General features: G+C 36.0%; 1 protein-coding gene across 4 annotated transcripts in view; it reads right to left on the reverse strand.

The window, feature by feature from the left end:
* ANKIB1 (ankyrin repeat and IBR domain containing 1) overlaps nt 1–14573 on the reverse strand; it is a 133601-nt gene that overhangs the window by 46989 nt on the left and 72039 nt on the right. For all 4 annotated transcript variants that reach the window (XM_082846770.1, XM_082846768.1, XM_082846769.1 and 1 more), the window contains exons 4-5: nt 7048–7230; nt 2130–2247 (exon numbers count right to left, since the gene is read on the reverse strand). In XM_082846770.1, the coding sequence (XP_082702896.1) occupies nt 2130–2247; nt 7048–7230 (301 nt within the window). The remainder of the gene's footprint in view (nt 1–2129; nt 2248–7047; nt 7231–14573) is intronic.

Raw genomic sequence — 14573 nt, forward strand, 5'->3', positions numbered from 1 at the left:
ATTTTATCTTTAAATTCTAAGATTTTAAAAACTATTCTGAATTTCTCAATGTCGTTTTTGAAACCAGGTCTAAATTTTTTTCCCAAAGGATTTACTTCAAAATTTTAAAAGATGGCAATGGAGAAAAATAGTTTTATAATAAAAAGATGGATTTAAAAATATATAAATAACATTTCAGATATATTATCTATTCATTTTGTAACTATGATCTGAGGGCTTAAGGGATGCCAGATATTGTGGAAACAAAAAACAATAAAAAGCTGTCCTCTAAGAGCTCCCAGGCTAATGTAGAAGAAAAGCAAATAAAGAGATTATTACAATATTGTATTCTAAGTGTACAACACATAACATGCACAGGATATAATGGGAAGAGACAGGAAGGCTCTCAGTGAATACTTGGGAACACATAAGCAGAAAAGGTTTCCTGGAAGAGTGATTAATAAGGACAAGCAGGAGTGGGTAAATAAATGGGAAAATTAACAGCCCAGGTAAAGAAGCCTGGGTCATGAAGGTCTACTAAAGAGCTGGGATATTTAAGTCTGTGGAGAGCCAGTGAAGGGTTTTTCAGCAGGGGAGTTACATGCTCAAAATTTTAAAATGCAATATAAAAAATGAATAAGGATGAAGAGGAATGGCAACAGCGGAGACTACAATTTAGATGAAAAATAATGACAACCTGAATTTAAGTCAGTGGCAGTGAGAATGGAAAGAGCTAGGGAGGATGGGGAGAGGATGAGAGATATTTAGGAAGAGGAATGATAAGACTGTGGCCAAATGTAATAGAGATGAAGAAGGAAAGTATGACTTCCCAGTTTCTAGTTAGGGTGATTAAATTAATGTGGCAGTCCATTTATCAAGACAGTGGGAGAAATGATGAGTTCAGGTGTGGACACCCTTAGGTTGAGGAGAAAATGTTAAAAAGGCATTTAGAAATAAAGCCTTGAATACTTTATTAAGGTCAGGTGGTAGATATATTCTTTATTATTTAGGTGGTTTTTGAAACCCTTGGTTTCATTAGATAAATGTGCACAGCAATGTTTCTCAGAAAACGGTCTACTTTGTAAGGCTTGTTTACAACACACGTTTTTATGCTGCATCCCTCACCTAAAGACTTAGACTCTCTGGAAGTCGACCTAGGAATCTCTGGTTAGTTTCCCAGGCTATCCTTATTTATACTAAAATATAGAGCCACAGAACTCTGGGAAATATCAATATTGAAGTTAGTGATTCTGGATGGTTATACACCAAATTATTCACAGAGGTGATCAAAGGATGATGAAATGCAGTTTTAAATTTTCTTCTGATCAAAACGTTATATAAAAGTTTTTGGAAGTTGACATTCTATTTTAGGATAGATGGTACAGATTTATAGTTAAAACAGACCGGTATGCCTCAAAATTACTGGATGAGAATAGCCATTTACCTTTCTATCTTTAAAAAGCATTTCTAAATCAGAAAAAACCTCTTTGAAATAAGCCAAAATGTCAAATATCAAGTGTGCAATGAGAGGGTCCAACTCAGCATGTAACAACTCCCAGAATGGCTATGCTAAGTATCACAGAGAACTTAAAATAAGCTGAGCACTTTTCCTAAGTAAATCTGGTAATGTCCTCAAAAAAATAAAAACAAACAAAAAACCTCACCTTAAAAGGAATAGCATATTCCTGCCTTGACTCTCTAAATTTCTCTTTGTGCATTTCATGGTGAGAAACAGCTTTTACATAAAATAAATACAACTGACAATACTGATAACACAACTGTTAGTTAACTTTATTTAATTGACTTTAGTAAAAATTAATGTTAAAACCAGGACTAGGACTATGGATTCCAACTCTCAACCCTGCTTGAATCAGATACATTTCTAAAATTAGACAATCTATAAGTTGATTTAGTAGCTCAATTTTTAAAAGAAATTTCCTGTTTCTCTCTACAATTTGTAGCTAGTTTATACTTTAAAATACAAAATGTTATGAGGATGCTGAGTACTGCAGTAACTACTGCACAAAAATGAACTTAGGCTTGTTTAGCAAACTATTTTGTTTTATATTAAAACATTAAAATAGCCACCTTTTAACTCTGAAAAGTTTCAAAAGGCACTCGTGTTATCAGAAGCACATTTCTTTCATTACCATGAGCTCGAAGTAAAGCTTCAGCAGTAAATAGTGGAGCCTGGAGCATGTCTGCTGTTTCCACAATAAGCATATCTTTCAATCTACGAAGATCCTGAGGTCTTAATCCTTCATATGGCTTTAAAAAGAAGAAAAACAAAGTTAAATTGGCTATTATACTATTAGGAAGTTCTAAATGCCTATAAATAAATATATATGATTATCATTTATTTAACCTTCCAGTTCCAGTTTGGCAATGAAGTTAAAAAGGCTCTGTATGTTCCACTATCATGGACTTCAAACTACTCTCTCACAAGTCTTTTTTAAGATGGAAAGTGGATGCCTAGTCTCATGTACCTTATCATTCTAAAACAAAAGAATCATACTATAATGACAAAACCATCTTACTTCATAGTTTTAAAAATCTGAATAATACAAAAATGAATTAGAAATAAAAATCTATAATCCCACCACTGAGCAATGGTCATGATTAAAGTTCTCAAGTATTTTTATCCAGTCTTTTCTTTTTGCAAATCAATTGTGTGTGAATATATCAATATATGTTTTCACTTAGACTCACTTTTAATCACTGAACCACCAACATTTACACTTATTAAGATACAATCTGGATTGCTAGTGGGATTATATGATACCTATTAATTAATTTGGAGAGAAGTGATTATGACATACTATTCAACTTCTTATCATAAATGTATTCTCTCTGTTTATTCAAGTGTTAATGCTTCTTAGTTTTCTTCATAAAGGTACTGTATCATTTCGGTTTTCTTCATAAAGGTACTGTTTTTAAAATTCTTTTGTTATCCTTTATACTTTTTTTTCTTTGCATTTAACAGAAAACATACAAGGAATAAAATCACAAATGTCTCACTATTCAGAAATTTATAAAAGCTAAAATAACCTGTGACATGTTTTCCCCATTACATTTCCCTAATTTTCCCCATCCTTGCTTACAGCAATCACTATCATGAATTTAATTTGTAGCTATCATAATATTATGGTATAACATTAAATATATTGCTAAGCAACTTGCTTTTATTTTTATTCAGTACTGTGTTTTTATTATTAATAATGATACACATATCTATTTCAATCCTTTAAACAGATGTAACCAGCTTACTGCAGTAAGCATAGAACTAAAGACCATAACTTAAAAAGCAGTAGAAATTCTCAAATACTTATCAGAATAACAACCATTGAGGAAGTCCTTTGGTAACATCCAGAGAGTTCTGGGCAGTCAGTAAGCCCTATCCCTTACAGCTGATTTATAGATATTTTAAAACTAGATATTATCTTTATTTCTTGCTTTGTTTTTTTGATTATCATGGAAACCATTTCATCAATTCTTACTTAACCCCATATGGTGGGAACTCTATTCACCAGGGGTAATTTCTCAGTTGATGTATGTTTCCTGATCCTAAGATGTCTTCTGGCAGGGAAGCATATATAAGCAATGAGTGTAGTAATGACAGGAAAGACTGACAAACTTGACTGCAAAAGAAACTGCCAAGGTTTAAACATAAAAAGTGTGTTGCTTTTAATATATAAGGAATTTGTGACAATCAGTAAATTTAAAATGTCAAAAGTTATAAAAACACAAACATCCTTAAGTATACAAACTCTTTACCTAACAAACTGGCCAAGGTTTGGAAAAAAACAAAAACACCCCTCAATATTGGTAAGGTTGCAGTGAGATGGCCCTCTGATGTACTGTGGGTAAAAACAGAAATTGGATTATCATTTAATGACTAAGCATCACGTATCATGAGCCTTTAAAATACTGATCTTGTGACTCAATAACTTTACTTATAGGAATCTATCCTAAGGTCTAATCACAATGTGAACAAAACTGGTCAACTGTAATGTTACTTTTAAAAGTGACAAAATGCAAGGAACCCAAATATACTTTCAGGGAGTTATAGGACATCTACATGTTAGAGTAGTTAGCAGTCATTCAAAACGTTTTCCATGATGAGTCTGTGAATATCAAAAAATGTTAAGGAAAAAAAAAACTACAGGATGTAAAATGTACAATATCATCACACTGATGAAAAATGGAAGGCAAAATGTTACAAGTATTATTTATAAGTGGTAGAATAATGAATATTTTAAATTTTCATTCTGCTTCCTCTTATAAAAGGGGTGTTTGGCTGAAAAAACTTTAATTAAAAAATTAAAGAACTTCCCTGGTGGTCCAGTGGTTAAGACTCCACGCTTCCAATGCAGGGGGCGCGGGTCTGATCCCTGGTCAGGGAACTAAGATCCCACATGCCACTCAGCACGGCCACAAAAAGAAGAAAAATTAAAGAAAAATCACTGGGGATGTTAAAAAGCTTTAAACAGGGGCAGAGCACGCACTCAATCAGTCTGCAGTGTTACTCTTTTTACAAATGATAGTAAAAACTTAATGCTGAATACATTTCATATCATACTGTATTAATAGTCTACTACACCTATATATGCATTCAGCTATACTGCCATGAATCTCTACATATTACAGGTATCCTATAACCTTAAGTAGAAAAAGAAATAAAAATTTAACCTAAACTATTCTATATAGGGATTAACTAAAAAAGGAAAAAGGGGAAATTTAACCCAACTATCCTTTAAAAAGTGCCCCCAAATCATCATATACAGTTTGCTTTTAAGCTAATTTATGAACCATACTTTGTCCTGCAAAAATCTACCAAATCCTTTAATGATTAAATTTGTAGTACTCATTCCAGTTAGAATTTATACACTATATATAACATTGCTTCTAGAAACTGTGTTCCAAGTTCAGATTTGGGACTCCAGGTATCTTTCCTGCCTCAGCAATGAAAATCAATATTTCCTGATATTCCCAGTGGTGGCAACTGTTTATTTCCTGGTATATTTCCTAAATGTTCTTTTTCAGATTAGCCATCATTCTACCTAATTTATGTTGAACCAAATAAAATTTGACCTTAGATACATTAAGAAAGGAATAATACTGATATAAAGCAATCTGTATAGATTCTTTTTTTTTAATGCACAGTTTAAAACCTAAATAGGTTACAATGGAAGAAAAATAGTCCTTGAAGGAGAAAGACATACTGCCTTCATGAACATGTAACATATTCACTCTGAATTTCTGCAATGGAACTATAACTAGGCCATGTGATGCATTTCAATACACTGCTCAGTTCCAAGCGGGCAGTACCCCTTTCTTCCGCAGGAGGGATTAAGATGAAGGTGCCTTTCTCTTTCCTGCTGCAAAGATAAACTGCTTCTTTTTCAGATTAACACAAACCAGCAATAACCTTCAAAGCAGTCCAATACTGATACAAAGAAAGAAAAAGAAAACTAATTTAAAGAGGAATGGCAAATAAAAGTGCCTAAACACATACAAATAATAGTTATATAAGTCCTCTCAGAATCAAGTTAGCACTGAATACTGAAGAATCAGAATCGTTTTTAGAGGAAAAAATTTACTGTGTCTTATAATAATGTCTTTATTTAAGAAATATTTATGGATGGCCACTGTGCATGCAGTGTGTTAGACACTGAAAATATTCTGCTAAATAAGGCAGTTATGGTTCTGGCCCTCATAAAGTTGACAATCTAATAAAAGAGAAAGGCAGTAAACAAGTAAACTATAAAAATATATAAACAAAATAATTATAGCATGTGATAAGTGCTACAAAAAATAAATAGGGTATATGGTAAAGAATAATGGAAGGAGAGGGGTCTACTTCAGAAAGAATGGTCTAAGACTGCCTCTCTGCAGAACTGATATAGTCAAGAGAAAACTTGGGAGATGATTTTAGACATAAGGAACAGGAAATGCAAAAGCTTTAGTATAGTCTAGGTACTACAATTAGAGCAAAGTGTGCCAGTGAGATGATGTTGGAGAGGTAAATAGTGGCGAGACCATATAAGGTCTTATATCTGAGCAAACAGTTTGGATTTTATTCTAAGTGCTATGAAAAGTCACTCTATGGTTTAAGTGATATGATCTAATTTAAGTTTAACAGGCACTCTGGCTACTGTGCACAAAATGGATTCTAAGGGGACGAGAACAGAAGGAAGGAGACCAGTAAGGAAACTACTATAGTAGTTCGGATGAGAAGTGAAGGTGGAGAGGACCTAGGGAGGTAGGAGTAGAGAATGGGAGGAGTAAATGGATTTAGGTTAGAACCTTGGAGGTAAACTGACAGAATTCCCAGACTGCTTGGATGTGAGGAATCGAGAATGCTTGCCACATTTATGCTTGAGTGGATGGAGGTAATGTTTACTGAGACAAGGAAGACTTAAAGGAAAACCAGAAAGCAATGTCACTGAAGCCAAGGGAAGAGTGTTTCACTAAGGGAGTGGTTAATTATGTCAAGTGGTGCTGAAGAATTCAAGTAAGAAAAGCACCTACTGGATTTGGCAGCACAGTGACTCTGCACATCAGTGCAGTTCCATCAGAGTAGAAGGGAAGAAAGTCACACTGCAATGGGCTGAAGAGTGAAGGGAAGGTGAGGAAGTTGGTATGTATAGACAGCTCCTAAGTTTTGTTTTTCTCATATGAAGATCAGAGATATGGGGCTACAAGTGAAGGGGGACAGGGACAGGGCTGGGGAAGAGTGGTCAATGGAGAGGTTGTTTTGTTTTTTAAGATGGGAGTTACCAAAGCATGTTTGTTGATAAGAGCAATCCAGAAGACAGGCAGAGACTGAAGTACAGGACTGGAGTCTTGGAGTCAGCATCTCTATTTATATGTAATTAAACATACTTACATATGCTAAAGGACAGACACCACCTCCAGGTTTTCTAGATGTATTTTCATACTTATGGCTATGTAGATCACAGGATATTTAGCACATTGCAAAGAAGACCACACAAACTGGGTTTTAAAGAAGAAAAAAATAAAATTTAATATAAAATCCATATAATTTTTTTATTAAAAAAAACTTACCTCTCGTTTGTCTAATGCAGCATATTCAGCTTCTATTTCTTCAGCTTCAGGATCTCGTGAGAATACCATTTGAGATTCCAGATTGAGGGCCAAATCTTTGTGGTGTTGCTTTTCAGCACAATCACAAGGAGTATCTTTATTCTCATTCTCAGCAAACAAGTCTCCTCCATGTTTTACTAAAAGCTAAAAAAGATTTTTTCAAAAACTTTCAACTATAGGACTTCCCTAGTGGCACAGTGGTTAAGAATCCGCCTGCCAATGCAGGGGACACGGGTTCAAGCCCTGGTCCGGGAAGATCCCACATGCCGCGGAGCAACTAAGCCTGTGCGCCACAACTACTGAGCCTGTGCTCTAGGGCCCTTGAGCCACAACTACTGAAGCCGGCGCACCTAGAGCCCCTGCTCTCCAGCAAGAGAAGCCACCTCGATGAGAAGCCCGTGCACCGCAAGGAAGAGTGGCCCCCACTCGCCACAACTAGAGAAAGCCCGCACGCAGCAACGAAGACCAAATGCAGCCAAAAATAAATAAATAAATTTATTAAAAAAAAAGAAAAAAACCTTGCAACTATAGACTTAAATGACAAGTTATTTCATGCTGCCTATTAGAAAAATTTTAATAAAGTAAGCACAACAAAAATTCAACAGTATGTATCTGAAATGACAATAAAAGTTATTTAGATACCAGTGGCTTCTAATTTTAAGATTAGCAATTCTTGCTTATTAGCGTTAAGATGACTTCCTTTTGAGGCTTCCCTGGTGGCGCAGTGGTTAAGAATCTGCCTGTCAATGCAAGGGACACGGGTTCGAGCCCTGGCCCAGGGAGATCCCACATGCCGCAGAGTAACTGAGCCCGTGCACCACAACTACTGAGCCTGCGCTCTAGAGCCCGCGAGCCACAGCTACTGAGTCCGCGTGCCACAACTACTGAAGCCCACGCCTAGAGCCTGTGCTCCCAACAAGAGAAGCCACCGCAATGAGAAGCCCTCACACCGCAACGAAGAGTAGTCCCTACTTGCTGTAACCAGAGAAAGCCCACGCACAGCAACGAAGACCCAACGCAGCCAAAAATAAAAATAAATAATGAAATAAATTTATTAAAAAAAAAAAGATGACTTCCTTTGGTTAAAAACAACAACAAACCAATTTCTTAAACTTTACAAAGAAATTCTTAAGTATTCTGTCCAAAGTTTACTTAAAAATCAATAATTTTATAGTCATTCAATGCTCTAAATTTTATACATTTCTATAAATCTTTCTTAAAAAAGAAGGACACAGCCAATACTGTTACTTTAACCACTAATACCTGGATGTCCTGACAAGGTGGACAAAAGTTTTCATTTGTATCATTCATTATCCAGCTAAACGCTGAAATAAAATTCGGTTGAGCAAATCACTGAAGCAAAACTGTTTTCAATATTCCTCCAAATAAGCAATGAGAGCAAAACTGTTTTCAATATTCCTCAAAATAAGCAATGGGAATAGCTACTGATAGCCAAGTTGGGAAGATACTCTATCAAATCTCTTGATATTTAAAGGTAGGATTTCGCCCAAGGAAATCCCACTTTTAAAATTACATGGAATAGGGACTTGTCTTGTGCACTACTGAGGTTTCTGCTGGTTTTGCAGAAGTTAAATATGTTGTTATTAAGGGCTATAGGTTCAAGTTTCCCCAGTATGTCTGCAGAGACATTAACAAGGACATGAATACCATGAAGGCCATAATCTAGGACAACCCTAAAGGACAGCCTGACAATTAGTCATGGAGCTGATTCTTTTATAGAATTCAGTCACAACCATAACAACACAGTAACAGCCACCACTTATTGTTTTCTAAGTGCTAAGCACTATGCTGGGACTTCAAATACATATTCTTACTTAATATTAACAACCCCAAGTAGCAGGGATATTATAATATTTCAGAAGAGTTAAACAAGTTGACCGAAGTTACTCAACTAATAAGCAGTAGAACTGGGATTCAGACACAAGTTTGACCAAGTTCTTAACCATGACTGGACATTGTACTGACCCAAAGAATAGGCTGATCACAAAATAAAGAAGTCAAATGTATTCCGGGCCCACCATAAAATTCTGGCCAGATCTTATTTATGATCTACATGTGAATACTTTTTAGAGATTTTCATTTTTTATGTGGGTTAATAAAAATGGTAGCTTCTTTTCATTTTCTTCCAAATAATTTTATCTCCTCTCCCTCCAACACGGATCTTCCTGTAAAGTTCTTTTATTGCTTTTATTGCTTAATCCTTATGGTTCCTCCACAGTCATCCCAAGAGGCCCTGATAAAATAAGGGACTTATACCAATGCCAGGTCTGGAAGCCATGGGCTAACTTGACAAGCCCAATGGATATGACTTAGGCTTCTTGCTCTAAGCCAAACGTATACCTCAGAGCTAAGATGGTTTAAAACATTTTTTAAGTTGTAAAAACAAGCAAACAAACAAACCAAGAAGAATATGAAACATAGACTTGTGGTCACAAAGCTTAAAATATTTACCCATTACATCTGGCCCTTTACAGAAAAAAAATCTGTGAAGCAATAGCTCTCAGCAGTCACTGTTGCAGCCACCTTCTAGAGCCTGAAGGCAAGGTCATATCAGCTGCTATTTACCACCTGGAACCTTTTTAGTCTAAATGTGGTCCAGGGACACCAGGGGGTTTGTTAGAAATGCTGACTCTCAGGGCTACCACCCAAGCCCCTCCCACTCCAGGCCTCTAAATCAGAATCTGATTCTCATCTCCAGGAGATTCTTATGCACATTAAAGTTTGACAAGCAATGATCCTAGACTATGGCCTGTGTGGCATGGAAACTGACATATTTATATTACCTTCTCTGTTCAATACGGGCGACTTGTATTAAGTCCACAGACTTATCATACCTATTGCAGGGTCTGTTACTGTTTTCAGCCTTTCTGCTTCACTAACACAAAACAGACTATTTGCTTCTGGCTGCTACAGAACTGAGAGCTGACTTGACTCTATGGTTCTTTGATATTCAGAGTAGCAGAAAATGCACACTGGGACGGCTTTCAAAGCCATGACTTGATTTACTTCCACAACAGATACTACCACAGAAGAGATTCTAAATATTAGCAAACAAGATAAATCATCTTTAACTTAATCACCCTACTCTTTAGCAAAAGCAAAGACAAAATTTAAGAGGCTGTGCCATTCCAGAATATTGGTAAGAGGAACATTCCAGAGTATAGACTGCATTCCTTGGGGTTTAAAAACAAACAAACAAAAAAAGGATGTGTGAGAAGTCATTGTTGAGAGTCACTGTTGACTATTTTTAGAACTTGAGTCTTGCCTTGATTGGTAATTCGAAAGGAGTCCCCAGATGAGTCTGATGGGAGTGGGGTGAGGGGCCACAAAAACCTGTATCTCATTGCTGCAACTGGTACCTGGACAGAAACTCATAATCAGTGATGGAATGGAGGGTCCATGTTTACAGCATTTGTCTTGGCAAGGAAAATCAACGTATATGCTACCTTTGGCATAGAAGCTAGCTAGCTATCACCAGTACTGCCTGACATTGGAGGATTACTTTTTAAAAAAGAATTTTAGCATACTGACCTTTAGGGCTTAAGGCTGGAACACAAGAAAGCAGAAGATGTCAAGATATCTGTTAAACTTTTGCTGCATAAAGTCAGGTGTTTTGCTTTTACATAATAGGGTGTTACACGTGGTTCTGAAGAGGTAGTTTTTAAATGCTTCAACCAAAGCATTCTAAGTATCATTTTCTCCACTCTCAAGCAAGGAGAACTGAATATTTTATTCAAATGTGTTTTTTAGCCTATCTCAGACACTTGGTGGCACATACAATTTTCTACCTTAAAAGAAACATACAATTATCACTATCTCAGCGCATCTGTTTATCGATTTTGCCTTCCTTTCTGTTCATAATCCCAGAGGAAGAGGGGAAGGACAGCCCTTAGTTCATGACAAATCCCTTCCCACCCCTTTGATCCATCATCTAAATGGCTGGTTGACTCTGAACAAGTCATTTAACTTCTGTAAGTCTCAGTTTACCAGGTCCATCTATAAAATGAGGCTTACATAATCTTGAGAAAAAATGTAAAAAAAGACGATTCTTAGTCTCTTCTGGTTGTAAAATTACCATTTCCTCATCTGTTTCCTCTATGATCTTGAGCACTCCATTATTCCTTTCATCTTCACTCTCTGACTTTCTACTGGCTCCTGGTACAGAGGAGTCCCCTATCTTAATTCTGTTAGCCTTCTTGTCACTTCCCCAATACTTTACTTTCTCTCTTGGCCACATTTGTCAAATTAGTGACTGACACCCGCTGTCTCTCTACTTCCTCAGCAAATTACTCAATTTCTCCCAGTAATCTGACTTCTACTCTGCCCACTTGACTACAATATTCCTGAAAGTCATTAATACCTCTCAAATCCAACAGCCTTATCACTCTTGTAATTCCTTGCCCTTTCTGAAGCACATCAAATGACTGACTACCTCCTCTCCTTGAAATTCTTCTCTTGGCATCCTCGACAATGTATTATTTTGGTTCTCTTCTCTGCTTTTTTGGTTTTTGTTGTAGGCCACGTACTGTTCCCACTCCCTTTAAACAGAGGCATTCTCCAAGTTGATGCTGTGACTTTAATTCTGTAATTTTATCTATAAAGTCTTTTCCTTGGATTTCTCATCTATACCTTATCTTGCAGATAACATTTAATTCTAAATCTATATTCATTACTCCCAGTTAGTTCTAATCTTCAATAGCCTGAATACCATTTCACGTGGATAATCTAAGACCTCAATCTCCTTCTAAATGAAAACGCAAGATATTCTCCCTTCCTTCTAACCAATTCCTTCACCTCATCTCACTTAATTTTTTTTTTCTTTTTACTACTAAAGTGTAGTTGACATACAACACCTCATCTCATTTTTAAAATATCTGTCAATTGTTAGCAGGGTTCAAAGTGAACTAGGTTCAAAACCATCCTCAGTTTACTTAAAAATAAAGTTAATTTATTTTACTCTAATTATAGATATGATAGCAGATTGTTACAGAAAATGCAAAAAAAATCAAAGAGAGAAAATTATATTATCCAAAGATAGCTCAACATTGTTAATATTAACACTTTAAAGTCTCCATCATTTTAAACTTTTCTCTCCCTTACTTTCTTGTATCAACTGACCAAGTCACCTAAATGCATCTGCCTCATTCTTTCCGTTTCTAATACCACCATACAAATCCAGGCCCTTTATCAGTTCACAGCAGAATTAATGCAATAAGATTCTAACTCCTGTCACTCCCTCTAGTACACTGGTTTTCAACCTTGGCTGAACACTAGAATCATCTGGAGAAGTTTAATATACTAATGTCTGGGGGTCCACTCTCAGAAATTCCAATTTTATCGATTTGAGATATGGTCTACACTATGGGATTTTTTGTGCAGACATGGTTACAACCACTGTTTCAGCACAAAGGTTTCCAAATTGTTTATGAATCATCTAGGTAATCTGATAGTCATATTAGGGTGATCTAGAGTGGGGATTAAATATATGAACTCTTTACAGGTGATTCCATTCTATGTCCCACAGACTACTGCTCTAAGCCAAGGATTCTCAAACTTTAATGTGAGTATGAATGAATCACCTTGGGGTTCTTGTTAAACTACAAATTCAGACTCAGCTGATCTGAGATGAGGCCTGAGATTCTGCATTCCCAACAAGTACCCAAATTCATGCCAATGCCAGTCTGAGGACCACTGTCTGGGTAGCAAGGCTTTAAGAACCACTCCTTTAGAAGTCCCCCCTTTCAACTCTATTCTACATTACAACCATTAGGCTAATCTTACTATATTTGCTTTCATAATAGCACTCCACCAGTCAAAAAATTTAAATGGCTCAATTTTCTATAAATAAATCCAAAATTCTTGGCATTAGTATTTCTACTTAGTATGGCTTCTATCTTCATTTTAAGTCATCTGTCTTATCAAACCTCTGCAAAATACTTCAATCTGCATTTGAGACCTAGAACAGTGCTTCTCAAACTATAACATGCAAACGAATAACCAGTAAAACTTGCTTAAAGCATTCCTGGAGTCTACCCCCAGAGATTCCGATTTGGAATCTGGAGGTCTGTGGGGCACAAGAATTTGTATTTATAACAAGCTCCCAGGCGTTACTGATGTACAAAATGTGCTGAGGGCCACATTTTGAGTAGCCTCCTCCAAATACTTAAACTGAAATCTCATCCACTCAAATATTACTACTACCCATGAAATCTTCTGGGCTAAGTAAAATTTAAATGATGTCTCCTTCCCTTCAATGCCTATAACAGTTAATGCCTAAATAATTAATAGCTCTTAGCATCATAATGTTTTGGATGCAATAATAAAATCATAACTTTCTTGATTAAAAATTAGAAAACTGAGGCCCAGAAACAGGCAAAGTTACTCAGTTGCTGAGCTGAGACTACAATTTCTGTATTCTTTTTACAGTTTTAAAACCCCAGGTGCTAAAAACACAATATAATTAAGTAAAACTCTTCAGTATGATTTGTGAATGATTTTTTTGGCTTTTCAATGAAGTGTGAAATACTCTGATAGCTGCCAAAGGGTCAAATAGTCCCTATAGCTGTAAATGGAAGTGTGATTTATGACCTTTGGTTTTCTAGTGACCTTTATTTGATCTAACAATGAGCAGCTACACTTAAAACTTTGAATAAGCAAGTGGAACAAGGATGCATAGGAAATATCTAAAGATAACACTCATTTAAAAGAATGCTTTTCACAAAGAGCTGAAGCACTATCAAACACAACCACCACCTCTGTCACATCAACCAGTTCTTGAATCACTGTGACGGGTGAAGCACCAATATAAATAAAATGAGGCCTAATGACTAGGCTTGATCTAGGGAAGTCTGCAAAGGGGAAGAAAAATCACTAAACTTTTAATTGGGCCTTGCTAATAGACCTAACATATCATTCCTCTCCAAAGTCCATCTCTATTCCAAAGTGGAAAAACAAAAACTCAGCAACCAAGACAAAAGTGTGTTTTTTATAGTATTAAATTCTTGTAAAATTTATATTTTAATGGAGTTCCATTTTTGTGCGCTGGGCATCCATTACATAGTATTTTTTAAGTTCTTTGTATACTTAAAGCATACAGGACTTGCTACATATTGATAACGTTATTTTACATATTTAAAATAAGCTTCTATAGTGTGGAGTCATCTTTGGTTTCCTCTCCCAATCTTTGCATAATGCAGGGGTCCACTGCAAACTAAGGCCTGTGAGCCAAATCTAGCCTGCTGCCTGTTCCTGTATAGCCCACAAACTAAAAACTATTTTTACATTTAAAAATGGTTGAAAGGAATCAAAAGATTATTTAGTGATATGTGAAAATTATAAGAAATTCAAGTGGGAATGTCCATAAACAAAGTTTTAATGGAACACTGCCATGCTCACTTATACACTGTCTATGGCTGCTTTCAGGATACTGTAGCATAGTTGAGCAGTTGCCTAAAATATATGGGCTT

The sequence above is a fragment of the Leucopleurus acutus genome, assembly GCF_964270905.1.
Source record: "Leucopleurus acutus genome assembly, chromosome: 9".
NCBI classification, from domain to species: domain Eukaryota; kingdom Metazoa; phylum Chordata; class Mammalia; order Artiodactyla; family Delphinidae; genus Leucopleurus; species Leucopleurus acutus.